The 27,910-nt window shown below is 49.5% G+C and overlaps 1 protein-coding gene across 2 annotated transcripts in view; it reads right to left on the bottom strand.

Moving 5' to 3' along the window:
• Positions 1-451: 451 nt before the first annotated feature.
• The window catches only part of MAML3 (mastermind like transcriptional coactivator 3), a 196,878-nt gene continuing 169,419 nt past the window's right edge, over positions 452-27,910 (bottom strand). The window contains exons 3-5 of one of the 2 annotated variants that reach the window (XM_082759854.1): positions 9,362-9,607; positions 7,725-7,809; positions 452-4,348 (exon numbers count right to left, since the gene is read on the bottom strand). In XM_082759854.1, coding sequence (XP_082615980.1) covers positions 3,357-4,348; positions 7,725-7,809; positions 9,362-9,607 — 1,323 coding nt within the window. In that variant the 3' untranslated portion in view covers positions 452-3,356. Of the gene's footprint in view, positions 4,349-7,724; positions 7,813-9,361; positions 9,608-27,910 lie in introns of both variants that reach the window. The other variant, XM_082759853.1, reaches the window with a different exon arrangement.

Below are 27,910 nucleotides of genomic sequence, written 5' to 3'. Positions count from 1 at the left end.
CAGTAGGGTGGAAACATGGAGATACTGGTGTAGGGTCTTGAAGCCCACCTGGATTTACCTTGAACAGCTCACCTCACCTTTCCAGACTACAGCCACAAGACTCTACACCCTGCGCCCTCCCCCCAAAGTGGTTCCTTACCACATGGCGCTGGCTGAGCAAAGGCAGGAACCTGGGGAGGTTTTGAAGGAAGCCAGAGGATCCCCCATAACAATTGCCCAAGCATAGGCCTTGCCTCACCCCCACCCATGGGCTTTTATAGCACACCTCGCTGAGGTACAATGACCTCAGAGAAATGGCCTACACCTGGCTGTGCAATTAACCCCCTGGCAGCTAACTGCAGTCACCTGTGGCTGCTGCCTCCAGCACGCCCTGTGGGCACCCACCAACCTTCAGGGATGTAGGGGTGCCACTGAGGTGCCATAGCTCCACTGCTGGCACAGCCTTTGGGGGCCCCTTCCCTTCTCCCCAGGGCAGCCTGCAGGACCATCAGGGCCAACATAATCCCACAAACCAGCCTTATATAAGACTCAGATAACCATCTTTTATTTGTTTGTTGTTTGTTGGTTTTTTTTAATCCTTTTTCTTTTTTTCTTTAAAAGTGGTATGTTAACATCAGTTTTTTTCTACATTTTCAGAGCTCTGTACAGGTCTTAAAAGGAAATAAGCAATGCTTAATGTACAAAGTAAAAACAGAAAACTAGAAAAATCTGAATAAAATGGAGCAAGTTGCCATCAGGGATACAGTACAAATTAGTAATTAGACGTCATCTGAAGTGCAATACCACTGCAGTAAGGATGAGTTAAGGAATGAAATAAAAATACTCTATTTTAAACAAACAGTATATATATATATTTTTATATGTATATATTTTACAGATAGTAGACCCAGTGATATCTGTAGAATTGTAAAAACATATTTACAAATAACTTTTTTTTTTTTTTTAACATTACATATACATCAGCACCATAGTAAGAAAAAAAAAAAAAGAAAGAAAGAAACAAAACCCCAAATCTATTAAAATCTACCTCTCTAGTACTTGGTCCCAGTACGGAGTATTTGGAGGAAGCTTTACAGTAACAGAGGCTCGGCGTTCACCAGCGTTCATTCACCAAAGCCTGCATCTGCCTAACGCATGGAAATGCCTGGTTGGGGCTGCGGGGTGGTGGCTGTGCATCCCCAAACCCCTGGCCACTGTGTGCCCGGCTCCCTGCTTGCTGCCCCTTCCTTCAGGCTCGTCCTGCTACAAGCCCACGAGGTGGTTGTGGACTGCAAATTGTGGCTGGTGCTGTCCTGCGCTGTGTTAGGGCCCGGCCCAGCTCCAGCTGAAGCTGTGGCCAGGCAAAGCCCTGTCATCTTCAGCAGGAACTGGAATGGGGCCTCGGCTGTGTTTTAAAAAGGGGTTAGATAAAAGAATGCTAACTAAAGGATTTTTTAAAAAAATCGGTGGGCAAGGCAAGCTGAACTGACAGCTCGCCCTGGCCAGCTAGTCCAAGTTAAAAACACAGCTTGTCCTGTCTGCAGTACAGCATTTAACCCGTGTCTGGGTAGGCCCTGCGAGGGGTCGCAGCACCGCAGGGAACGTACCCGGGTGCTGGGGTGGCCCCAGGCCCGCCTGGCCCCGCTCCTCCAAGCGATGCACAGTGATACCCCGCAGGGGAAGGGAGGACACAGAGGTGCCAGGTACCGAGCCCCTCGCTCCTGTGGCCTTCAGCATGTGTACACCGGAGATGTTCTCACCACAGAGCACATAACGTGCTCTTGGAGGCCAGCATCAGTTCCCAAACTTTTCGGGCTGTGGATCGCTGTTACCATTTTTTAAGCACCCCCACATACCCTGGTGGCCAGCTCCCAGCTGAAAAGATGGCAGGTTTCTGAGGACAGCTTCCCTCGCCCTCAGACCACGGCTTGGGAACCGCTGCCTTAGGCATTCAGAATGGCCGGCGTCTCTGGAAGCCGTATCACCGCTTCACTGCAGCGCTGCTCAGCGCCGGTCCACACAGTGGAGATAGGCAGTGGAGACAGTGATACATCTCTGTTGCTTATAAGTATATTTGGGCAGACCCAGTGTTTTTAATACCTAAATCAACTATTTTACCCATTCATGAATGCTCTTTGCTGTAGTCCCTCCTTAGTTCCCATTTTTCAAATACTGCACTGAATTTTATTCCAGCAAGCCAGGGAGATTAGGCCAAGCACCTGCTTAAAACAGAAGACCAGGTAGCACATAATGTCAAATCGAGAGCCCAGACACCCCATGGTAACACTACCTGCCAATCTTGCACTTTTCAAGAGAGAAGAAACTCATTTCTGCCTGCCAGGCCCTCCCTGTACGTTCCCTCCTTCCTTCTCCTCTGCTCCCTGCCCCTTTGTGGTGTTTGTTGCTCACCTGAGAAAAAGTGCAGTGAGCTTACCTTGTTTTACACTGAAGGACAGGAGGGGAACATATGAAAACATATGGGAGAGGGAGGAGAGACAGGGACCTGCTTAAGACCTTCACTGGTACCTTGTAGCCCTTTAACACCACTCAGCTGCTGTTCTGCTCTCCCAGGCAGCAGGCACAGATATAGCAGATACAGCAGAGCAAAGTGCTCTGACAGGGATGTGCTACTGCAAGTCCCAAGGGGACCACATAGCTCGTTACGTTAACCCACCCACCGAAGCCATCTCCAGCCTGTGATCAAACTGTCCTCACTGTACTGCCAAGTTTATGTTCTGCTACACCTCTATTGGATTTTTATCGCTCTGCAGTGAAAATGGTGACCTCTCTGTGACTTTCAGTCTGTCACCTGTGTGCTGCGTGTCCTCTCTGACAGCCCAGAGCCCGTCCGTGGCTCTCTGAGGCCTTTTATACCCAGCGCTAAGCCCGTTTCTGACCGGGGCCTGTGCAATCACCTGTGGGCTTCTTTAGGCTTTGCTCCTGGCCGCTTTCAACTGCTACTCTGAAAGTTGCGGCCTTTACAGCTACATGAGGTGGGAGATATTGGGACCACCCCACACCATTGTGCAATGAAGCCTCACTTCAGTCGGGAAAGACCAAGTTTTCCCTACCCGAGGCATCCGCTGGCTTTTCCAGTTTCCCCATCCTGCCCCACACCCGTGCAGCGGGTGCTGCCGTGCAACGGAGATTGCTCGTGGAAGTCTTGTGATACCGATGTTTCCATCGTCACCTGAATCTTCCAACGTTGGCTACAGATCAGCTCGGTTTGCACGATTAAACACAAAAGAAAACAAACAAAATAACCCCAAGCCAAACCAATTCAAACAAAAAAACCAACAATCCAAGGATGGGGAGCACATCCAACTCTGTTTTTTTTCCAAACGTAACAACCAAAGCTCCAGACTATACAAGCCCACTCACTGGGGGTTTCCGAACAACTCATCAAGTTCTTGTATCCACTCATCCCCTGGTCCGCTCTTAATGATGGAGTCCACGAGGTCTGCACCCTCTGCTAAACTGGAGAAGGACCCCCCTGCTCCTTCATTACTGTAATTGTAAGAGATGTCCTGAGTGGGATTCCTCTCGTAGGCCTGGCCTTGGCCGCTCTGAGCAAAGTTACCACCTGGCAATTGCTGCGTCGGAGGCTGACTAAAACCAGACATCGTGGGGACCCCTTGGCTTATTGCAGGCATTACCATTGGCCTGGCCTGGCCGGCTCCTTGTTGCCCTGGTAGTGATTGCAGCAGCTGTCTCCCCATCGCAGGGTTCAGGGCTCTCACTGTCCCACTCGAGTCCACAACTGTCTGGTTAAGTCCCTGCGGGAAATGCTGCTTGGACAGCCTTGGCTGCCCGGGCTGCATTGGGTACGTTGTGCCATTATTGAAAGGCCCGATTTCGCTGCTAGTCCTTCCAGGTATGCCTTGCAAGCCTCGCTGCTGCCAGTTTTGTGTTCCTTGTGGGACAGTCCCCATCAGGTTTTGAAGTCGTGGTGCCTGTGGCCTGGGTAAGACCTGGCCCACCGGTCCTTTCATCTGCTGCTGATGCTGGGGAAGAGCAGAGTTTACCAGCATGTTCTGACCAAAATTGCTGACCATTCCCACCGCTTGTCCAGAGGCAGGCTGCCTTGTTCCCTGGCCTGCGTTATGTGCCATGTTCATGCCACTTTGGTTTGGGTGCTGCAACATTTGGCTCATCCCTGTGCTCATACTGTACATTCCTGGCTGGCTGGAAGAGGCGTTGCTGTAAGGAGCCATGCTCATGTCTGACTGGCCTGCCGTGGTGGGCAGCGTGCTCGGGTTCTGGGAAGGACCCATCGCCATCATGCTCGCATTCTGGGCCATCATTCGGGATGTCCTCATGCTCTGGAGTGCTGCTTGGTTTCTCACAGCTGCTATATCCTGGGGAGAACCTACACCAAAAAGGCAGCAAGGTTAAGAAAGAACCACAATCCTGTAAAACTTACACAAATCAACACGCCTTTGCATAAGAGAGAATCCGTGGGAGCCTCCTGCATCACAGAAGGATTTCAGGTTGCTGTGCTTTTGGAGTGGATATTGTTTCATGCGAAGTTTAGCAGAGAACTAGGTTAACTGTCCTTGGGAGACACACTTGCTGCCTATTGTTAGCTGCATTTTGGAGATTATGCGTCCTCCACATCACTGTGGCTACAGCCTCAGTGCTGACCCACCAAGCCCCTTCTTGGAAGTGAGAGGTAACACAGCTTGAGTGCTACCCTAAACAGGAATCACTGATGGTGTCATGCATTCAGTGTGTTAAGTGGGACACTGCTCAGCAGAGTACTGTCGATACAGACGGGCAGCCTAATTTCCCGTAAGGCCGGCAAGGTCAAAAGGCCAATGATTTACTCACTGAGTAATTCTCAGTTATGACTGTTCTGGGATTCGTACCCGAAGGGATTCATGGCTTTGAATTCTAGAAGCATCAAGGCAACGTGATTCCATATCTGGTATATGATTATAGCCATGGTTGCTCTCCTGATAATACGCTGCTCAGGTACTTACGCTATAAAGACACTGGTGCTGAAGGGGTAAAATAGGCCTGTCTTTCTGTTACCTGTCACCAAAAATTTATTTTTTATTTTTTGAGTGACCTAGAAGTAGAAGTTCCCTTTCAAAAGTAAATATGAGTCTTTCTTTTTTTTTTTTTTTTTTGGTGTTTTTCTTTTCCTCTGGGTGAGTGACAACAGGCACACTCCTCTGTGCAAAAATTAGTCCCTAAGACTTTGGAAAGTTGCATGCACACCGTCATTTGGTAGCACTCAATCTTCTTCAGATAAACCTAAATCAGCTTCTACTGAGCAAATGCAAAACCTTCCATTTGCATTCAATGGAAGCAAAAGAGCTGAATTTCAGTTAACTGTTTGAAGCTCTCTTTTGAATATATCCATTGTCTTTCAAAAGTAAGCCTTGAAAATGGAAATGTCAGACTCAGAAGGCCAATCAATTTTTTAATAGCTCAGGAGGCATAAATGAATAGATTTTCTATATCATTGTTACTGATTAAATCTTTGGAAAGAAGAAAAATTGTTTTTTGTGGACATTTAAAGCAGGGAGAGTGTATTAGTGAATCGATATTATAAGCACATTTTAGTCCACCTTCAGCCAGTGATGGGAAACCAGAAAATCCTAACCTTGTTAAATTCCACACCATGGCAGATAACTGAACTATGCTTGTGTCTTCCTTTGAGGGGTGAGGGAAGCTATCGATTTCTGGGAAGCCAATATGCTTCTGTATTTACTACCTTTATTTAAAAACAATTACCGGAGCTCTGATGATGCCATGGGTTCATTGTGGTTTTGAGTCAATACCATACCGAACTAAATAAAATACTCTGCAGGTATACTCCAACAGCACGATGCACGCAATTACTCCCAGCTCAAATATTAGTACATGCAAAACGTAGACGTTAAAAAGTTGCTGCAAGAGTCAGAAACTGTATGAAAAATCAGAATGCTCTTAAATCAGCCCTAGCTGCTGTAGCAGACAACATACCTGAATGTCTGTGGAGAGCAGAGGATACTAGGCCCTGCTATTTAAGCTGGCTGGGTTACCATGAGAAATGGGTACAAAGAAAGGAAGTGTCATTCCCATAGTTTCACACACATCATGCAGTGGATGGCTACACCTCCTTTTTCTTGCAGCAGGACAAGCTTCTGGAGGATGTTGTTAGCTCAACTCTCCAACATATAGACAAACAAACCTTTTTTTAGCATGAAGAGAGTCCATCTTGATCTCACTTGCACAGGGCAAATGTGTTGGCAGCTTTTATTTTATCTATGTTGCAGGTAAGCTGTTTTTTTAGTGATTGGCACTGGGGTCCCCTTGATCTTATATATATTTTTAAATTTAGATCATCTCCTTCCTCCAAGGTTAGAAGATGTCTTTTTTTACAGTGATTCCATCAAGTGCTGAAGTGTACAGATAATGGTAAAAATGTATTTAATGTCTCTCTAGCTACTTTTGAATTGAAATTGGCATTGAAAACCTCCAAGGGACTCACTACCAGCAGGTGGTTCACGTTATACTACTGTGCTCTGCATAAGAGGCAGGAGTTCAGACAAGAAGCAGTTAAAAGAGAGATGTAACAGATTTTAAGATGTTGGGCCACCTTCTGGTCTCACTCACACATAACCTACTGCACTGGATTGCGTTCCCGTGACTAAACAGAAAAAATGGTGAAATATTTGTATTTAAATGAGTTCATTTATGAAAATGAATTCCTTGCTCTGTCACACATTAGCCTGAACTCTCTTCTGCATTTCTTTTAAATAATACATATGAAGGCAAGGATTCAAAGAAGCATTAGTATAGAAAGATGTTACATATGCTTCTCAAATAATGCATGACTGTGCACACACATACACTTTGATTTTGCAAATTAATTATTGGGGAAAAAAAATCATTTCATATAGAATTTATGCTGCCAAAGACAAGAATCAGAAGGCAATTAGAAAGAGCCACCCTGTTATATATCAGCAGAGGATTTGGCTGCCTGTTCACTTCCTGAACACTAGAACTGCAATATGCTTGCCTCTCTTGTTTTCTGTTGCAGTTAAGTGAAACTGTCATGAATACACAGCACTGAACATGTTACTTCCACGTTTATTTAGAATCCATGGTCAGTGAAGACATTCAGCTGATGTTTTGCACTTAAGAAGCTCAGAATTAACGTTTTTTTTTCCTAAACCAAAATGATTGTCCATGCATTCTTCAATTACTTATGAGCACACCGAAATAATACTTGCTTTTTTGTGTTCATTACAAAAATCTCCATTTTCATCTCAGATATTTCTCTATATTTTCCACACCTGGCATTTATCAGACATTTCTTTTGGTCATTCTCTAGATAAGGATGACCTCTCTGAAAGTCCCTGCTCATCAAATTAAACAAAGTGGGAAATGAAGAGGAGTAAAACCAGGATACAGGGAGAGACAATAGCTGAAAAAAATGTAGGATGAGTGAAGTCAAACAAGATGAATCCATAGAACACAGGAATCAAGGAGACAAAACTGATGTCAAATGAAAAATGCAGCTTTTGCTGAGTGGAGCAGAAAGGAAATTAGAAACATAACTAAATATTCAAAACTGGTCATTTCCCTTTTGTAAAATATGCAGTATGCGCAAGTGTGCAACAGCCTGCCTTGCTGTTCTGGCACACTGCTTAACAAAACACAAAATGTCCTCACAAAACACAAGAACTTTCAAATGCCCGCTGCAGGGACATACTTTGTCTCCGATCTAGGAAAAAGAGCATGACTTTTACCTTGGAACTGATTGACCTGTTGCACTGGATACGGGCTCCGCTGTTGCTGCAGGTGCTGCCGAGGCAAATGTGACTGCTGCTGCAACTGCTGAAAATGAACGAGGGAAAGAAAGCAGAAGAGAAAAAGATGATTAATTAATTAGAGAGCTGGAAAAGGGCTGGTGACAAGAGTACGGCAGCAGAACTGCAGTGTTTCTTATCTAGCAAGCTGTTCTGGAGACAAGCAGAGTCAACTGAAGAGTGCTCCTGAGAGTACTTGGGCTACTCAGCACATGGACTCCTTCTGGTTCAGAAAGGAATAAGCACTGAGGCTAACATCAACTCTCCTTGCTTACAAGCACTTCATCTTGACCTCTAAAGTGCAAACGGGACTGTCTTCACACTGCAAAGAGAGGGAGGGATATGAGACATCTGCGTTCACCTAGGTCTAAGTGCAGCTGTATCCACGCACCCCTTCCTTTCCTGAGCCCTGACAAGGTCTGGATGTATTTATTCCTGGTAGCAGACTGCAGCCCACCTGCACTCAGCTGCAAGCAATACTGCATCCTCATCTGAGAACCGTGTCCTACGACCATTACCTAGCCAAACCAGAAATGGCTACTAAGGCACATTTCTTCTTGTATTTCAGTGAATGATATCTGGGGAGCTGGCAATTGCAAAATGCCTCCATCGCTTGATCCAGACCACACTGGTCCTTCTGTGGTTATTTTCTATGAATACTCATGCATCTAAAACAGAATTGAGGGCTATTTAAAAAAGAAAAACAAGCTTTCAGAGCTTTCAAAGCCTAGAGTATACTTGACTAAGCAGTTACTAGAATGGGGTATCTTTTCACTTCATCTAAAGCTGTACAAATGCTTTGTTCAAAACCAAAGCTGAGTAACAAAGGTAAGGGAATGGCAAAGACGGGAAAGAAGCAAGTACTAATCCCCGTGTTCGTAAACATGTGCTACAAATGATCAAAAAGATAAAGGAAACCTCATTGGGCACACACCTAAAAGCCAAGAGCTTAAGGACTGACTTTTAGACTTGTCTTCTCAGTGACTGGCTCCCAGGTGTATGCACTTGAATGGGCCTGATGCATGTGTGGGGATCATTACTGCATCCTCACAATGCATTTGTTCACCCCTGGACCAATTCATGCATCTTCTACCTGAGTATTTCTAGGAGCATCCTTCCTGTTCACTGGGGGAGAATTCTTCTCTTTCTCATACGGACCATGCAACAAGGGGAAGGCTATCAGTACTCCTACGGCTATACAACACGTGCAAGTTCTAACTCCAGTTAAAGCAGAGCCTGATTACAGGGGAGAGCAGCAGCAACTCTCACTGTACCAGTCTGCTTCTGCCAGACTAAACACATCATGAGATAGCAGGTTAAGAGCTAACTTTCCCAGTGTCTAAAACCCCATGCAATTGCCATGTCCACAGCTAGGAAAAGGCGTAGTATTTGCCAAGGTCATGGCAGGACTGAGGCAGATGCCTCTTCTTTGATAACCACTGCTGAAAAAAACATGATGTAAGCCACAGAGAGAGCATTACTGACTGTAAAAGGAAGGGCTGGTGTTGTACTGCCTGTATCACCCATGCTGCCATACCAGCACGTGCTGCAGGGCTCGAGACAAACAGACGTTGTACCTGCTCTGCTAGGATCTGCTGCTGCTGCTGCTGCCTCTGCTCTCGGAGAAACTGTTGTTTCTGCTGCTCCATCACATGGAGCTGGGCTCTCTGCTCAATCAGCATCTGCTTCATGATGGCTGCTTGCGGTTGGTTTCCCAGGAAGGGACCCCCGGAGCTCGTGCCTGTGACCACGCTGCTGGAGCCTGGTGGGACGGAAGGCTGCATAGGTGCTGTGGTCCGAGACAATCCCACTTGGTGCTGCTCCTGCACAAACAGAGAGAGAGAGCCTCGTTACTGAGGGCGCTCGCGGGCTGGGGAAATCACGGTTGGTTAACAATATGCCTCGAGTCTGTGGGCGAGGACTGGAGCTGGAAGAAAGTAAGAGTCCTTGCTTGTGCCACACGCTGTCTGCTGCAGGTGGCAGGTTCCTTGGCTCTCACATCGTAACCTGGAGGTCAGAGGCCCCCCAGATAAAGCAAGAGCACTTGACAATTCGCTAATAATAGGATACCAGAATTGGGTACTAGGTTTATTATCACTCAGGCTAAGTAACCTGAGAGAGATGTTTTTCCAAGGTTTTCCTCTGTCATCATGGGGATAATAAACCTCGTTTCTCTCCCTTCCCACTTCCTTCCCTTTCCCCACACCAGCATTATCACGCAGGCCTCTGGGTTCAGGAGCTGAGGCTGTAGGCACACACAGTGGACAGCCCTAATTCCCCCTATATTGCACCAGAAGCTCAGGATTTATGCACACAACGTCTTTATTTATGATTTTCACCCCACAGCTAAGGACCAAAAGCTCGTCACTGGAAGGACACGAGCATCTGTGATGCCACAGGTACCTTCTCCTACCCCCCCTGCTTTCTCTTTGTGCTCCCAGCTGCCTCTTAGTGCTGGGAAAAGAAAAAGAGAAGGGAGCAAGGATGCCAGAGTCTCTGTGGAAGCCCTCTCCTTCCGACCTTCCTCCCCCAGCCCGCGTTTCCCCCGTATCTCCCCATGCTGCTGCCCGGCTCGGCACAGCTCAGATCGGATCGGCACCAGGGGACGCTGCCAGACCGGAGCAGCACGGCTTGGCTCAGCTCGGGGTCACAAAGGTCAGGTTTTCAAGGACCCTTTTGAGGTAATAACAAGAAAATACAATTTGTCCACATCTCTACTTTGCACCGGTAGTTCCCGAAGGGCTCCCTGCTGAGAGGCAGCTCTCCAGTACTTGGCTGCTTTCCCTTCCCAATGTACACATCCCCCCGGTCTGAAAGTTTCCTCCCCACCCCAACAGCCTTCCCACATCCCCCCCTTTCCTTCCTCACACCACATTTTGTGGGCTCGTGGCCTGATGCTCCCCTCGCTGCCCTCACCCTGCCACCGTCCCCGTCCCGTGGGGCCTGGGGGGACGCGCAGCACCCTTCTGAGGATCCCTCCCACCCCGTCCCCCCCGGCTCCCGATGAAGTCATCAGGCCGGGGATTGCATAAGGCTGCACAGGGCTATCTCGTGTGATACTGGGAGGACAGCCAACTGCTTCCATTTATAGGCAGCAGCGAGGCCGCGCTGCCAAGTCACGGAGCCTTTGCTGCAGCTACTGCAAGGGAAAGGAACCGGGGGGGGGAACGGGAGCCGGAGGTGGCACCCGCAGGGGCTCCCTCAACCCTCTGTGCGCAGCTGCTGCCAGGGCTGCAGCCCCAAACCTGGCTGAATCTGCCTCAAAAGAGCCTTGCTGCAGGACTTGTGTCCTGGCTCGCTGCGTGCGCACGCGGAAGCAGCGCAGGCATGAACCCGTCCCGCGGTGCCGCTGCAGCTCGGTCCCACAGGGCGTTATGCTGCAAGCTGCGGGGTCGGGAAGGGAAGAAAGCCCCGAAGGAAGCCCCGCCAGCTGACACGAACCCGTGCGGCAGCTGGAGGAAACACGAAGATTAGCACGGGGGTGTCGCTTCCAGAGCGGTGCGCTCAGCCGTTCCTGGGTACAGGAGTTTGGCGATTCACAGCAAAAGCTTCCTGTTTCCAGCTTTAATAACAGATCTAAGGCCAGGCGTTCTTCATCAAGCCAGAACACCACCCTCCCGCCCGGAATATTTCTGTTCCTTTCCATTTTTTTTGGCCAAAGCTCTTCCCAAACAATGATGAAAGGCCCTGCTGACATCACCGGGAGCAGCCCTGGGTTGTGTGTCCCGAAAACAGGAGCGCAGCCCGGGCAGAAAGCCCCTGCCAGCAGGAAAATGCTCCCTGGTGTCCGGGAGCAGAGCTCCTCACCTGCTGCTGCATGGCAGCCGTGCCCGGCTCCAAACCCAGCGGGACCCCCGTGCTCCCCACAGTCTCGGCGACCCCCTTCCAATGCAGCCCAGGGACAGGATCGAGTGCTCTGCACCTGGGAGTAAGACCGGATTTAGGAAGAGTCGAGCTTCCATTCGCGGAGCCAAGAAAGAGGCAGAATTTCCAAATGGTCTGTATGACACGTCTGGGCAGGTTTTCGTAGCTGTAGAGCACCCAGTAAGGCAAACTTCTGTAGGGACCTAGCTGCTTCATCAGCACCTCTGCCCGAATTATTTCTAAGTATCTACTGCAGTGAGGGGTCCTCCTCGGAGTTCAGGGTGGTGTGTGTGTACAGTGACTTCAAAAAGAGGATAAAGGGGAAGGAAAAAAGATATTTTCCTCTTTGTCTCAAATCTTACACGTGCCTCCTCCTTATCATTCAGCGATTTGTTCCCTCTGCATGACGTCCATTCTCCCAACCACAGCTGAAAGCAGACACACCATTTTCTGCCAGGACCAGCAAAAGGACCACCAGACGATGCCCTCCAGCCCTCAGATGTTGTCAGCTCACACCACTTCTGCTGGAGGCCCAGGGATCAGAGCAGGACCCCAAGGACCAGAAACCATCAGGGGTGGGTATGCCACCTCAAGGGACAAGGTGTTTTCCAAAAAACCAAGGATTTTAAAGCAGCATCTTAACGTGCAAAACAGACAGTCGAACATGAGCTCGCTGTGCCGTTCTGTGGTATGATGTGAAATAATGCAACCCCTGAATATACAGAGAACAGAAGAGCAAACAAGCCAGGAGGTGGCTTATCCTGCATACTGCATTAGAAGAACGATGCTAGAAAAAATGTGTACAGTCAGGCACCTACATTTTAGAGCCAGAGCAGAAAAAGAAGACACAAAAATGATTTGAGGCAGAAAGCGTCTTCCAGTGAGAGACTTAAAGAGCTCAATCATTTAGCTTACCTCAAAGAAAGCTGAGAGACGCTTTGACCATGGCATATAAAAATACCTTCACGAGGGAAGAAATCCTTTAAAGAGTTCTTTTATCTAGTGAAGAAGGCAAAACCAGATACAAGGGCTGGAAGCCAAAGATAGATTCAAATCAGAAAGAAGAATCACATTTTTACGCCGTGATTTCATTACCCACCAGAAATGGCAGATCTCCACTTTCTGATGTCTTCAGAGACGACAGCCTTTCTGGATAAACGCAACTTAGTGGTGCAGCCGACCGGCCTGTGATGTACGAGACAGCGCAGCGCTGCCTGCCCTCACCTCTGCGCAGCTCCGAGCTGCTGCTCCCTGGCACCAGAGGCAGCTGGCACTGCTGCACCGCGCTGCTGCCTCTCTGGCAGTCACTGCCCCTTCCTCGCGGGGATCTCGTTACGGCTCGTGCATGTGTATATCTACAGACGTAGATCACAGAAGCACAGAATCGATAAGGTTGGAAGAGACCTCCAAGCTCAGCTGGTCCAACCATCCCCCTACCACCAATGTCACCCACTAACCCATGTCCCCAAGCACCATGTCCAACCTTTCCTTGAACACCCCCAGGGACGGTGACTCCACCACCTCCCTGGGCAACCCATCCCAGTGCCTGACTGCTCTTTCTGAGCAGAAATGTCTCCTCATTGCCAACCTGAACCTCCCCTGGTGCAACTTGAGGCCATTCCCTCTGGTCCTGTCACTAGTTACCTGTGAGGGAGGCCGTCCCCCAGCTCCCCACACCTTCCTTTCAAGTACCTGTAGAGAGCAATGAGGTCTCCCCTGAGCCTCCTCTTCTCCAGACCAAACACCCCCAGCTCCCTCAGCCGCTCCTCACAGGCCTTGTGCTCCAGGCCCTTCACCAGCTTTGTAGCCCTGCTCTGGGCACACTCCAGGGCCTTGATGTCCTTCTGGTAGTGAGAGGCCCAAAGCTGAACACAGCACTCAAGGTGTAAAAAAAGGAGGGCACCAATCCACTACTGCGATCAAAAATATTACTGCATTTCCATGGACAATGAGACACAATCTCACCCAGTGTTTTCAGAGCGACGTAAACGCGCCCTCCTATATTCCCCTAAAAACATTTCCTGTAAACTCCTTGTAATGTTGCTACTTATTGTGTCCGGCAGGGATCTTAATCCCTCTTTCTAAATCTGGCTGCCCACAGCAAAGCTGCCTTCAGCAGCATGGTCCCATCTGACTGAATTACAAATCCATTCACTTCAGACTTTTTTTTTTTTTTTTTTTTTTTTTTTGCCTCGAATGAGCCCGTGTACAGGGTGAAGGGACAGCTAGGCTGTTTTATGACTCCGCAGCCCCCAGCGGGCTTTGCAGGGTGGATTGCTTCACCTATTTCCTCTGTCATCCAGTCCGGGGAGCAGCTACAAATCTCTCCTCTCTCTGGGCCCCCGGTTGCCATGGTCTTTCATATAGTATCTGAGCGAACAAGATCCCTCTGACGTTTGACGCTAAACCTTTGCATGCAGCCAATTTGTTTTCCTCTGCCCTCCCTTCCCCTGCATCTCTCCTCCCCATCTTTTCGCTGCAGTTTATTCTTCCCGCAGAACAAACACTATCTGTCAGGCTGCTACTTCTGGGGTTGTGTGGGTTCATCAGAGGGACTGATTTCTTTACTTCTGGGGACAAAGTACATAAGAAAGGATTTGGAAATGAGCGAGTGTTTTCTCAACACCATTTCGGAGCTAAAGACTGCCCGGAGTTGATCTCACAGTGCACAAGGCTGAGCGTCTCGTCACTCCACCACCACGGTTTGGTAGCACCGACTTCTGCCCCAGCAGGGCATTTGCAGTCTGCAAATCCTGGCGGGACTCAGAAATGCTACTGAGCTTCAACCAGATTAATTAAAACAGGCTCGTTTCCTCTTTTACAAGTAACAGCCCTGGTGCTTTCTCCCCTTTGCAGGGGAGATCGCTCCCACTTTCCAGTTTTGTTTTTGGGGGTGAGGCCCTCCAGAGGTGCTGCCATGTCCCCGGGGCACCAGAGACGATCCCTCAGCACATTTACCAGGCCTTCACCCTTCATGAGGTGCTCTGGCAGCAGCACCGGGTGAGGGCCGAGCTGGCAGAGACACCAGGCCCTGAGGCCGGTGCCTGCTGGAAATGGCAGTGCCAAAGGCTGCAGCTTTAACCAGTGCCCCCTGCGAGTCCACAGGGCAGAGGAAGGGAGGAAAGCTGATGTGAGGTGCGAGGATAATCACGGCGAGGGAGCCCCCGAGAAGGGGGAGAGAAGAAAAGCGGAAGATGAAAGCAGGCAAATGGTTTAAATAAACAGCCACACGGGGCCAGTGAAAAGGGGAACGGAGGAGAAAGGACACAATAAAAATAAAGGCTGTGAGAGAAAGAAAAACTTCTACCACGTACAGGGAAAAACTGGGGGCCTGGGGAAAGCACAGGTACCAGGAAAAGATGCTCCAGCAGCAAACACCCAACTATTACCAGGCCATCCCTTTCCCTCAGATAGCCGGGGCCCACACCACGGCTGTCTGACCGACATCTCCTGCGGATGGCTGCAGAGGAGAGGTTTGTGTGGTGGTTTTTTTTTTTTTTTTTCACTCTCAGTGAAATTTTTGTTCAATTTCCCCTTGGGTGTTTTGTTTGAGGATAAACAAAAGGTATTTTTCGCGCTTAAGGACGTTTCTCAGATCCTTTCCCCTGTGCTGTGATAAATGAAATCCCTTTCATTTTTAGAAAAACCAAACTTGGCACTGGTGTTGATCCTCGGCGAGAAGCGTGTAATTTGCCAAGCCCGAAAGAATCCTGGCTGAGAAATAAACACACTGGGCCATATGCTCTCCTTCCCGTATGCAGAAGGCGACTTACCTCAAAAATCGGTACGAGGCTGCAATTGCCCCATATCACTGCTTCTGCCAAGACAACACAAAAAATCCTCAGAAAAATTCAGCTCAAAGGTTCGGGGCTCTCACAAAGTAGCTCTCTCCGTGCCGCTGGGGACCTTCCTGCCCTGTCAGTGACTCTGTCTCTGGCTTCTGTCCACGTCCCTAGTTCTGTGCCACGTCCCTAGTGCTCGCGGTACCGCTGCGGTGTGTGACTGCTGAAAGCACCAAAGCAGCCCCAGTAGTGCTTGTGATGAGCACTATAAATGTAAAGATTCCTGCACAAATTCCACGATCTTCCCCTGTCAGACACCAGCTTCAAAGAGCTGGAGTAACTCCCTTGTCGCTGCAGGCACTTGTCCGTGCAGCCTCTCTGCAGGTGGTATTTCAGCCTGAAACCGAGAGCCAAATGTTTCCAAAAGGTAGCTGGCAAGGCCAAGGGAAGCGGTCTTCTGCTGCAGCTGCCCAGCGATGCCTCGCTGTCTTTGCTGTGGCTTCAGAACACCAGCAGTTGATAAGGCGAGGTGGCTGGGGTGGCGTGCCAGGCCTGTGATTTCACGAGCTCGTGCTTTCAACGTCCTTGAATCGAAGCTACCCATCACCCAGTGCCAGCACTTGAAGCCCTTTTGATTTCTCTTCCACCTTGGATGTGCTCTTTGTGCTTCCACGAGCCACCCGGCCCCTGTTCTGACATCCAGCCTCGCTCGCCCTCATGACAACTGAGCCGAGCAAGTCTGACCTGGGCTGTGCCTGGGCTTCAGCCTCGACATGCTCCTCGCTGCACGGTTCCTCCCTGCTCTCTGAGGTCTCCTTCATGTATCCGGCAAAGGAAACCCCTACTCTAGAATTAATTTCTTTTGCAAGCTCTGACTCAGCTTGGCTTTAGGCAGTCCCCAGACTTCGAGGTCTCTAAGGCATGGCTTCCTTTGCTGATTAAGCCCTTATTCACTACTTCTGAGGCTTTCTGAATATCCTTAATACCTCTTCTGAGACAATTACCTATTTGTTAAGCTTAAAACTTTTTTTTTTTAAAGCTTCCTGCACACCATGAGTGCTTTTTCCCCTTCCTAACGCTTACTCAGGTTTGCCAGCCCAGCCAGCCCTCACACGCAGTCCCAGCTGCCTTTCTGCAGCCCTCAGGTCACTCCCCAGGCCTTGCCTTCCCCTGCCTTTGCCGAAGTTATGTCCCTGCACAGGATGGTGCTGATTTCTCCCATGAGAAACTCAGCATCAAGACACGGTCTGCCTCCTTCCCTCCCCTCCACTTGTTTTCTTCCACCTCCTGCCCAGCTCTCCCCTCCTTCCAGCGGCCTCGCTGCTGCTCCCCAGCCCTCCTGCTTCTGCTGCCTTCTCATCTCCCCTGCCCCCATCTGCCTCCTTATTCTTTAAGATTTCACTCTCCTTCCCCTCACCATACAAGCATGCTATATCTTTCTGCTTTAAAAAAAAAAGAAATATCTAAACTATGCTTGACTCCAAGTGCCTCTCCAGCTCCCACCCTATCTGTCTTCTCACTGTCATCTCCAAGCCTATCGAATGCGCTGCCTATGATTTATATGATTTGGACTGAATTTAGTCTCCATCTCCAACATAGATTCTTTTCCGAAGAGGCTTTTGCTTCTTGCCTGTCACAGAAACCAGTATCACAGAGTCTCTAATAGCCTTTGTCTGGCTGAGGCTCTGCGCAATTACTCCAGGCTGGCTGCCATCGCCTGTCAACTCCTTCCAGCGCTGCTGACCAAGCCCCCCCTGAACCCTGCTCCCTCCCCAGTGCTCCCACTCGTCTCCCACACCTTCCGTCCCTTACTCAGCGTTACTCAGACCCGTCAGTCGCTGCTCACCCTCCCACTGCCGCTCTGCAGGTCTGCGTCCTCGTCCCTCTTCTCCCCTCCTTCTTGCCAGGATCTCTGAGCAAGCTCGCTCTCCAAGCAGGCTCTAATCCTGCTCCCTCTGTCTCCTCTCCTTGCTTCAGTCCCCGTGGACAACGCCACCACTCGCCTGTCACCCAGCCCATAGCCTGTTGTCTTTGCTGAGCCCCACAGCCAGGCTCCCATCACCTCGCACCCTGGTGCTTGCAATCTTACTCTGCTTGAGGCCAGAGTGCTGCTGCCCAGGGTATTTTCTTTTCCCTTTTGTCTTGGCTGTGCCATCCCTCTCTTGCAAGCCTCTCTTGGCTTCCCTTCCTTTTGGATTTCAGCTCCCTTCTCTGCTTTCAAACCCAGTCGCAGCTTATCCTGCCTTGCACACTCGTTCGCTGCTGAGAGTTTGAGCCCACCTCATCACGGCCACCTCTTTTCCACGTGTTATGTTCTAGATTGAAGTGCCTTCACACTTTCCTCTTCATTTCTGGGAGAGTCTCAGAATCACACAGATCTGACCCCAACCTCTGCCCCCAGCACCGTCAGATTTGTAGGAGTTTTGCAGAAGTTCCTGTCTCCATGATGCCCGCCAGCCTCTTCTGCTTCCTTGCTCTCCCTGGTGTGTTTGTCTCCCTGCGTTATCTCCCATCTTGCACTCAGGTTGGAAGCACTTGGGGGGAAGGAAACATATTTACATCCTGCATCTGCAGGGAGCCCTGCACAATGGGGCTCCTGGGCTCAGGGGTGTCAGCAGCACAGCACAGGCAGTTACCAACAGAGCTGAAGGTCTGCATACAGCTAGGTGTGCTATTTTATATTCTGTGAGTGTGAGAACACCAAAATTTCAATGTGCCCTTGCTCCACTTCTCCTTTTAAAGGATGCAATATTAGGATGAGATATCGTAGGCTGAAAAAGTCAGGAAATGCTAAGTTACTGCTCCCACGGCAATTGTAACTCAGCCTCATGTGGCAAGGCACAAAGGTTATCACCATACAACAAGAGAGGATGCTGAACTCATGCAAAGTGACCAAATTACCGCCGTGGCAGGCACCAGGTCTTTGAACTCCTGGGCAGGTAAAATCTTGGGCATTTAATGAGCTTTTAGCACTTAATTGTAGAAATTTGGAGTCTGATGCCTTATAAATACAAGTCAAAATTATGCTGTGCTGCGAGTAGCCAGTCCCAGCAGTAGCTTGTAACCCGCTCTGCAGAAACACAGCTAATGGCAACAAGAAATATTTCCATTGCTTTATGAGCTCTGGTAGCTGTCAGCAGAGAGAGGGATCTGCCGATCAGAGAAATCTGGGCAGACATCAGTGTGTCAGAACAAGTGAAAAGACTTGACACAGAGGGCACATTTTTGTTGAGCAATTTGCATTAGCACTTCTGGACAAATTCTACATTTCACATGCAATTCACAAACCAGCGGCAGCGGTGCTAATTGGTGCAGTTGCCACTCAAATGCGGTGCCTTGTTTGAGCTATCAGGAGCGTGAATGAAGACTGCAGACTTTTTTTTTTTTTTTTTTTTGAAAAAATGCAGCAATTATTTCACAGGCTTTGGGTTGGGCTTCCCCCCACCCCCACTTTCATCTTTGTAATTTCATTATCTTGATACCTTAAAAAAATAAAGAATGGAAAAATGCAAACCTCAGAGAAGCTCGGCCGAAGTTCTTAAGAAAAAGCTGTTTGCAAAGAACGGTGCCCTTCATTAACACAACCACTGGCCCTCCCATCGCAGTGAATTTGACCGTGTCCCTGAGTGCCAAAGCTAAATGTTGAGCTGAAAAAACAGCAGGAAGTGGCAGAGCACTGGGGACTCTGAAAATCCCAGCCACCAAACCGGGGCTGTGCTCCGCACGCAGCTGAAATGTTGATGGGGTGACAGAATCTCTCTGCTTCCTCTGAGGTGGTAATCGAAGTTATTTAACTTAAAACAGGGCCGATCTCTCATCCATCACTCTTTATCCTTTGTAAAATCAAGCCTCCCGAGAACAGAAAAGTGCTTCCATGCTGCAGCTTTCTATTACCGCTGCTCGCAGCGCTCCGGCAGCTGCGGCTCAGCTGAAGGAAGGTTTGCCTGATTCCTTTTCATAAAGATGGGACTGCTATTTTTAGGCCATATTTCCTCCAGGCCCCCACAGTGCAAAATCCAAAGGAGCTAATGGGATTGGCAGGTGCATAGATTATTGGTGACCTCCTCTAGTCCAACATCCACATGCTCTTACTGTATTTTTTCATAATGTACAGTGAGAAAGGGAGAAACCTGCAATTAAAGACCTTCCTAGCCAGCCCCAGTAACAAATGCTCCGCGAGAGACCAAAGTACAATAGCTGGAGATGGAACAGAACCAGAACACCCAACCCTGTGTAGGTGCGTGCCGAGATCTAAATAAATCTACATCTGAAAAATGTGATCTTCGTGCAGTAATTTGGTTGTACCTCTGCAGACCAGTAGGTATCTGCACCGTACGTTCATTCGCAGCCCGATCTTTCTGCAGCTCCAAGACTCCCATCCCCTTTCTTCCTTCCCTTTAGGTCTTCTTGGCCCAGCCCTACCAGGAGTCCAACCTCACGGCTGTAGAAACCATTAGCAAAAGCCACAGCTCCCTGCTCTGCTCAGAGAGCACCAGAGAAACTCCCAGGCACGGATGCCATCATATTTCCAGCTGTGGAGCACAAACCAGACTGCTGGGCAAGCTCACACATCCCCTTTTTTAATGACAGTAGCTCAGCTTGGGCTCCCTGCTGCCACACCCGGGGTTGGAGGCACAGCAGCCACATTCCCGTGACCGCATTCAGTAATTGCCCAATTATTTTGGGTACGACTGCACGTTTTTCTCCTTGTTTAGACGCGGGTGCTGTTCACACCCTGGCTCCTGCTGATTCAGTGCCACCCAGCGAAGCAAGGGCTGGCTGCTGGCTCTGCGTGCCGCGCATCCCCGCTGCTCCAGAGGGCATGCCAGTCCCAGTGCAAGCTGCAACGCGACAAAACCCGCAGAGGATATCTTTGGACCTCTCAGGATCTTATTTCTGACATATGGAGGGACTGGGGAGTTTGCAGCTTCCCACCTGCTTGACTATAATTCACTACAAAACATCAAACAGATACATTCAGCCCTTTGTAGACGTATCATTACCTTATGTGTTCATGTAATGCACATCTGTAGCACATTGGCAGTACACCTAGTTAATGTGTGGGAGACTCCTAGGTTCAAAGCCTCCAGTGCTTCTTTTGTTCTCTAATGAATCCTTCTTTTGTTTGCCTCCCCCTCCCCTTAGGTTGTAGCTGTAATTCTGTCATTAGCATCTTAAAACTCTTTTCCTCCAAAACCACCTACAACACTACAATAAGCTGGGAACAGACTAGGAAGCACCTAATGAATCACCAGTCTTACTTAAGACGAGTTTAACAGGGCTGGGTCACTGCTTGCAGCAGCGCAGTTGCTTAGTTAGCAAACTCAGTCATCAAATATTGCCCTAAAAGCCAGGAGGGGTGGAAGGCACCAAAAATGGTGAGCTGTGCCTTTTGGGTGGCAACGTTTTGCTGAATTTTCACTGGGCTTGAACCTAGCGATGCCAAAGCTGATTTCCTAGATACTATGCATGAGAACACGTGTAGTGCTGAGGTATCACCTGCAATGTAGACTGGCCGCTGCAGTGCCCACCAGACCAACGCTCACCGTCCCTCCCCGTGCTGGCATCTTCCTGCACTTCACCAAAAGGGACCAGCTACCAACAAGTGCTGGGAGACAGGTAGCAGATGATGCTGATAAGGGAGCGTTATCACAGACAGGCACAAAGTCAGAAAGACTCTACTGATGATTTATCTGCACATTAAACGCGCAGGGTTTTGTATTTACAAAAATGCAGACCTACTGTTCAATGAGTGCATTCAGTGGGCTAACTCCAGTGCTTTCCAAAACTGTCAGAGCTCTTCTCCGAGACAGTTTAGGGACTGCTGGAGAGGGCCAGCAGTCAGGGCGTGATCTGGGGAATTTCCTTTGTGGGAAACCAAGAGCCACAGCAGGAAGGCCACACCACTGGCAGAAGTGTCAGGACTCCCGAGTGCTGTGCAGCTTACACGCCACGGACATCTCCAGCAGCATCCCCGCAGCGCTCGCGTGTCCCTGTACGGTTATCCCAGTGGCTGTGCCCCCTAACGAAGGCAGCTCAGCTTTATGAAGAGGCTTGTGATTCTCAGCCAGTGTGGCAATGACTTTGTCAAACAACTTCGACTCGTAGCAGAACCTGCAGATCTGCATTTGGTTTGTCACCACGGAAAACAACTCAGCTCCTCAGCAGGCACAACACATTAGTGATGCGTATTGTTGCCTTACATTTATCAATTAGCATTATTATGTTTATTTAACTGTAAGTGGCATGTTTTCTTTGCTGGCTTTCTTCCAAAATAATCCATGATTCTGAGCTGAGGTGGCGTGTTTTCTCGCTGCTTCTGATGAGACATTTCTCTCTCCAAAAGCACCACCTGAAAAACGATGTGGTGGTGATGCCCAGCAAGAAACAGACCACCATAAATAAAACCCATTCTTCCTCTCCGTGACTTTTCAGCAATGATCCTGCAGCAAACTCCAGCTCCTTTGACCAGCCACTCAGTGAAGACACAAGGCAGAGCCCCAGGTCTTCAAAGCTTCTCCTTTGTCCCTGCCCTCCCGTTGCTGCTCCTCACCGCAGCGCTGGGCCCCCCATCTCGTGGCTCTCAGCAGCGGCTGCAAGAGGCAGCAGCAGCCCAGGTTGAGCTCACCCGATAGCCAGAGGCCTTCTGAAAACCAAGCAGCACCAAGTTTGCTCAGAGCGACACCAAAATGCAGCTGCAGAAGAGGAAGGGCTGCTGTGTCTTCACCAGGTGCTGGGCACGGAGACGTGCTTACAAGGGGAAATGACCAAAGATTTACAACAGCAAAAGCAAGGTATGCAAGCTGAAGGACTAATTCACTTTTTCCCTCCCCTCAAAACAATCTCTTAGGGCCTAAAAATACATCTGGTATCTTAGGCAAAATGAAGAGGAGTATGTAGACTATTAATAGCTACATTGTAATAAAACCACCTCTAAAGATCCAGGAACCGAAGGCAACCGATTGCTTTACTCAAAAGCAATCCAGTGTTGTGGCCCTCCTTTTCCATGTCTTCTCTGTTATTTTCCCTCGCCAATATCAGACAGCTTCAGAATCATTTTCCTCTTCTTTCTTAAAGGCTGTGGCCATGCTGGCTAGTGCAGGTGGCAAGCTACCACATTTTCCTGAAGCCACAGTTATAAGATGAAAGCTTTCACCCACCATTGACTCAATAGCTAAAGCTCAGGGCTGCAGCATCAGTTTTACCATCTTTTCTAGGAGAACACAAACACCACCAGTGCAAAAAAGAGAGCCGAAGATCATTTAAATGCCAAAACAAACTGAATTGCCTAATTAATTGAGGGAGGCCCCACCTCTCTGAGCATAACTCGACCCGTTCAGCACTGGAAAAAGCTCGTGTTGACACTGCCCTTGTTTATTTGGCTGCGTGTCAGCCCGGGAGGGTATATTTAGCCTCAGCGTGCTCGCAGGACTGCATCTTGCAGCTCAACAGGAAATCTCTGGAGTCGAAGCTAAAGATATCGCCGCGCACTCGGAAATTTACGGCCAGCTGTAAAAGCGGAGCTGCGGCGGTCAGAGTGCTCGGCAGCCCGCTTTCAAACGGGCGGGGAGGCCGAATTAAACAGCCCTCTGTGCCGGGCTCACAGCAGGCAGGGTGCACCCGCCGGGCTCAGAGTAGCAGCAGAGGTGGCTCTTCTCCTGCTGGGACAGTCCCGAAGCGATCCAGCCCCTTCCCATCCCCAGGAGGGTCCTCGTTTGCAGACCCTTCTCTGCAGAGATAAAGAAGAGACGGGATGTAAAGCCAGCTCTCGCTCTCTGTTCATAAGTGCTTTCTTTCTCTACCTCATCGTTTTCTCTCGAGTAAGGGCTGGCTGGCTGGTTGCATTTCATCTCGGCTTGGGGAAGGCTTTGCCCAGTCCAAGCAATGCGAGCAACCCAGAGCACACCTCTCTCTGCTCAGTGGCAGGACAGCCGGGCGTGTTCACGAAGCAAAATCAAAAAGGAGGAAATGTAAACAAGCAGCCCCTCTTGGGCCAGCTCCTCAGGATACAAAGTGTTCTGTCAATAGCTGCTGAAGGAAGTGCGGCAGCCCTTGGAGTCCTGCAGGCTGCTGATACCAAAAAAAGCAACTCTGTTAATCTAAATAAGATTAACCTGTTTTCTTGCAAGCTAAAAGGGGCTGATGCCACGCTGCCTGCAGCTGACCCATCCCACAAGAACAGGCGAGTTTCTTCGCCTCCAGACAGGTCGTTAACTCAACCAGAGGGAGTAGACGGGTGGGATGAGTCTTACGAAGTGTGCAGGAATTGTTTGTGTTAACCCCACATGGGAGAAGGCTGGTTGTAAGGATGGGGTTCGGTGGACAGCCAGGACCAGGCCGGAGAAGGCGGGCAGGCCGCCCGGCCAGCGAGGAGGGATTTGCTGTGTCCCAGGCAGCGCCAGCTCCCTGCATCCTGACACGAGCCCGTCCCCATCTCCAGAGCTCGGTGAGCCCGAGCAGCAGAGCCCCGCGGATCTGTCACGGCTGTCGGGAGCTGACAGCTGCGCGCTCCCCCTCCGACAATCTGTTTCCTCTTTGTCAGGTGTAATTTGAGTGCTGCACAGCACCGGGCGCACGTTCGGCCCCTGCTTACAGCCGCCTGTGCAAGGCTCCGTGCCACCGGGAGATTTAAGGGACGATGCTGAGGCTCGCTGGGGGCACGGCACGGTGCTGCCAACACTGGACCCCTGCAGGATTGAAGCTGTGCCATGAGACCTCTTGGAGAAAGAAGCACGAGCCCGTGTGTAGCCCTCTGCGTGCAGGCACTGCTCCAGGAGCATGAATGCTCCTGGCCCAGGAGCCCTCTCCTGGGGCGGCTCTTTGGGATGGTGACAGCTCCCAAAACTCACTGGGCCCAGTCGTGACCTGGCTGGCAGATGTTGGGAGTTGAGCTGTGGTCCCTGGAGCACACGCCGGGTGCTCAGGTTAAACTGCTGCTTTGGTTCAAGTCCCTGCACTTTCTGTTCCATGATGCACGTCGAGCTAGAAAGGCTCTCCTCGGATAATCCCCGCGCTTTGAGCTTTGCTGCCAGGAGTGCTCTCCCAGGGCGCTGCTTGGAGGGGCGTCACGTGCAGCAGAGAGCACCAGCAGCACAATCACAGGAGGCAGAGATGGAGGCAATCACCCAGCCCGTCTCTCAGCCTGCACAGGATTGCTCCCTGGAGGACTTTTTAGCCCAACACGCAGGAATTGCTGTGACGAGGGGATCTGGGAGCACATCAGTGCTCCTTAACCAACAATGAAAGGCCTGGAAGAGGAGGTGATCAAGAAGTTTGTGATATATGCCCCTTAGCAGACAGGTCCTCCTAGAGAGGGCCCGGAGAGCCTTCTTGTTAAAAGCCAATTGGATGAGTGACATTTCAGAAAAAAAAAGACGTGTGTCACTTCTCAGCAGCTTCCCCCCGGCTCAGCTCAGACAATTACAGCTTAACTACCGGGGTTAAGCTCAAGCCTTCCATGGTGTCAGGATGTGAGGTACAGAGGGACACCGTCAGCTATTTCGGGTATTGAAATATCATTTACGGGAAGGGAAAGCATTCCCTGTCAGCTCTTTCTTTTGCATCTGAAAGAAGTAAAAGTAGTTAGAAAGGAAAAACGTGGTGGGTGTTTTTCACAGCAGGCTTTACCTGTGGTCTTTCATTTGCACAGCTGCGGTGAGCGGAGCCTGACCTGGGGTTAAGTTGCTGTGCCATTTGACAATGGGGGACTGTGTGCCACAGGTCCCATCACCAGACCACCTCCCTTAGTGCCATGTCCACACTTACACACCACTAGGGATGGGGACTCCCCCGGGCAGCCCGTCCCAATGCCTTACCACCCTCTTTGTGAAGCTCTTCCTAAAATCCAACCTCAACCTCCCCTGGTGCATTAACAACATACGTGCAGCTGTTTTGGCTCCAGATGCCTCTCTGGATACCTAAAACCTCACATCCATGACTATAGAAACTTGCTTAAAAAAATGCAAAAGCTGAGGTGAGACATCCCATCACCTGACTCCAGGAATCAAAGTCTCCAGACAAAAAACCAGCAGATAAAATCCCGAGATGCGACAAATTACCACCGTGCTTGTACATGGCTAGGGCCAGCAAGGGAGACTGTGCTGTTCAGACACACCATGTTCAGTAACAAAGCCTGGAAACGCAGAAACGTGAAGTAAATTGATGTAGAAAGCTATTAAAACTTCGTTTCTAGTGTTGCCAACATAACTAAATATTTAGTTCTGATGGTATTTAGCTATGTTTAGAAATGAAAGATAGGATTTGCAGTTTGTTTAATACCTTATCTTAAGGTATATATATTTTTTCAATGTTAAAGTAGTTACCTGGTGTGCTGGAAGTCAGGAAATATATGCAGCCCTTTGGTGGCTGCTAACCCAGTACTGGATCCTGAATGTACCTGTACGAGGGGGTAACACTTGGGGCGTGCTGAGACCCTCAGGGCATGCGTGTGCAAAGCACTCGTACTTCTTCCACATACATTACACCGTGCTCAGGGTGAAATTTGTTCTTGGACGCCTGCACAAAGACCATGCCAAAAGCAATGGATGTGCATGCATGCTTTCAGAAAAAAAGGCTCTGGCTTACTGACGGGAAGGTTTCTGTTGTTGTTTGGTTTTCAGCAAAGGCCTCTTTCCAAGGGCACAGGGAACCACCCTGCTGCCACACAGCAAAGGGCGAGCGTTTCCCTCGACCACACGCACGCTCTGTGGAAATTCTGAGGACTCACTCGGGAGAGCAGGGAGGCTTTGCACCAAGCTCCAGAATAAAGGTTTCATTTCTTTTTTCTTATGTTTGTTTCTCAGCTACAGAAGCTGCTCTTTTCGGGGATGGAACATGCAGTCACATGCGTGGACCTCTCCTTGTAGACCTCTCCTGTCCTGTAGGATCCAGTCAGGACAAAAGCCAACAAACTTGTCCATTTTAGACACCCAAGATCTCAACCAGAAAGAAGCTGACAAATGGCCCAGTAACATACAACCAGTGCTGTCACCAAAACATCTGCACCCTCAACCAAAAAGGCCTCTCAGGAAACCTCTACTCATCATTTCAGTACCATGAACATTACTTCAGTAGGTTTTTGATGCTCAGCATTTGTTAATCTTCTACACCAACAACCAACGCGTTTTTCTCTAGTTTCCCAGAAGAAGCCATTTCAGAATTTGGGGTGCCCGGAGGGATGGGACAGCTCAAAACCCTGCGTACAGTATGGGGCCACCTCTGACCCGTCCTTTCTGAAACAGAAGCCCTGCTCATTACTCATGTTTGTGCGCGTCGTGTGCACTGGTTTGGTGTCGGGGCCTTGCAGCCAGTACGTGTGCCAGGGGACGGACCTGTGCAGCATGGCGATCACGCCGAGGTTACCAAAGGTGCAGCAGCCAGCTTGGTTATGGAAAAAAAAAAAAAAAAGAAAGAAAAACAGAAAAAGAGCACCAGCATTTATTTACAGATCCACATACCCACTGGTTTGATTTGATTTTCGTCTGCAGTGGGATCTTCTATCACTATCCTTTGAAATACAGATTTGTAACTTTATTTTGGGGGGCAGTCTTCAAAATCATCTGTTATCAGATGTCACATTCCTGAGTTCATTTCAACTCCTGCTCCTTGGCTGTGCTGAAATAATGAATAATAAATAACGGTGGCAGCAGCAGCAATAGCAGCAGCTGCAGGGAGACATCCAAAACCAATCCACAGCACAAAAGGAAACAAGTCATATCTATTCCTCTCCTTCTCTTCTAATTTCTTGTCCCATTTTTTACCAGGGGTTTTGCTGCTGTTGTTGTCCACTTTATCTTTTGTTTCCCTTCTTTCTTTCTGCCGAGGAATGCGGAGGTCTCTAAAGGGTCAGAGGATTTTGCCGTGCCAGCCCTCTGCTTATTTTAGGTACTGACTGTTACTGGAATACATAATTAAATCCTAACGACCGGGTAAGGAGAAGGTGCCCCCACCAACCTCTGCTCTTGCTTTTCTGCAGATCTGAGGCCCTTCGAGCCCATCCGGGATAAGGATGATAAATTCCTCCTCAGATAAATGTTATTCAGCATACCAACACCCCCGGACGCCGATTTAGTTTATTATTCTTCTCTCTATCACCCCTGACGTCGCAGGGCCGAGCAGCACAAGTAAAACAGTGCCTGAAGGAAGAACGCACACGACGATGCCGTCCAACTCCTCCTGCAGCTCCCCCAGCCTGCTGACAAGTGGCTTTTCCTTGGCTGGTCCCACGGGATGCCAGGAAGGTCGCGCTGCGGTGCGCTCTGGCTGGCCACCCCTCACACCACAACAAACATCCACGTGGACATGCACCCTGCAGCTCCGAGGGAGAAGCACGGCAGGATAAAATACTTACGTGGTCTGAAAACGTGGCTGAAAGAGCAAAGGAAAGCGTAACAGAAAGATGGATCTGACTGCGATCAGAGGCTGCCCCCACCCTGAGAAGCAGCCATCTTTCTGCTCGCCCCCTCTCCAAATTTGACTTGA

Source organism: Aythya marila (genome assembly GCF_965140915.1).
Source record: "Aythya marila genome assembly, chromosome: 4".
NCBI classification, from domain to species: Eukaryota; Metazoa; Chordata; class Aves; order Anseriformes; family Anatidae; genus Aythya; species Aythya marila.
The sequence above is the reverse complement of the archived record's forward strand: the minus strand, read 5'-3'. Positions and strand labels throughout refer to the sequence as shown.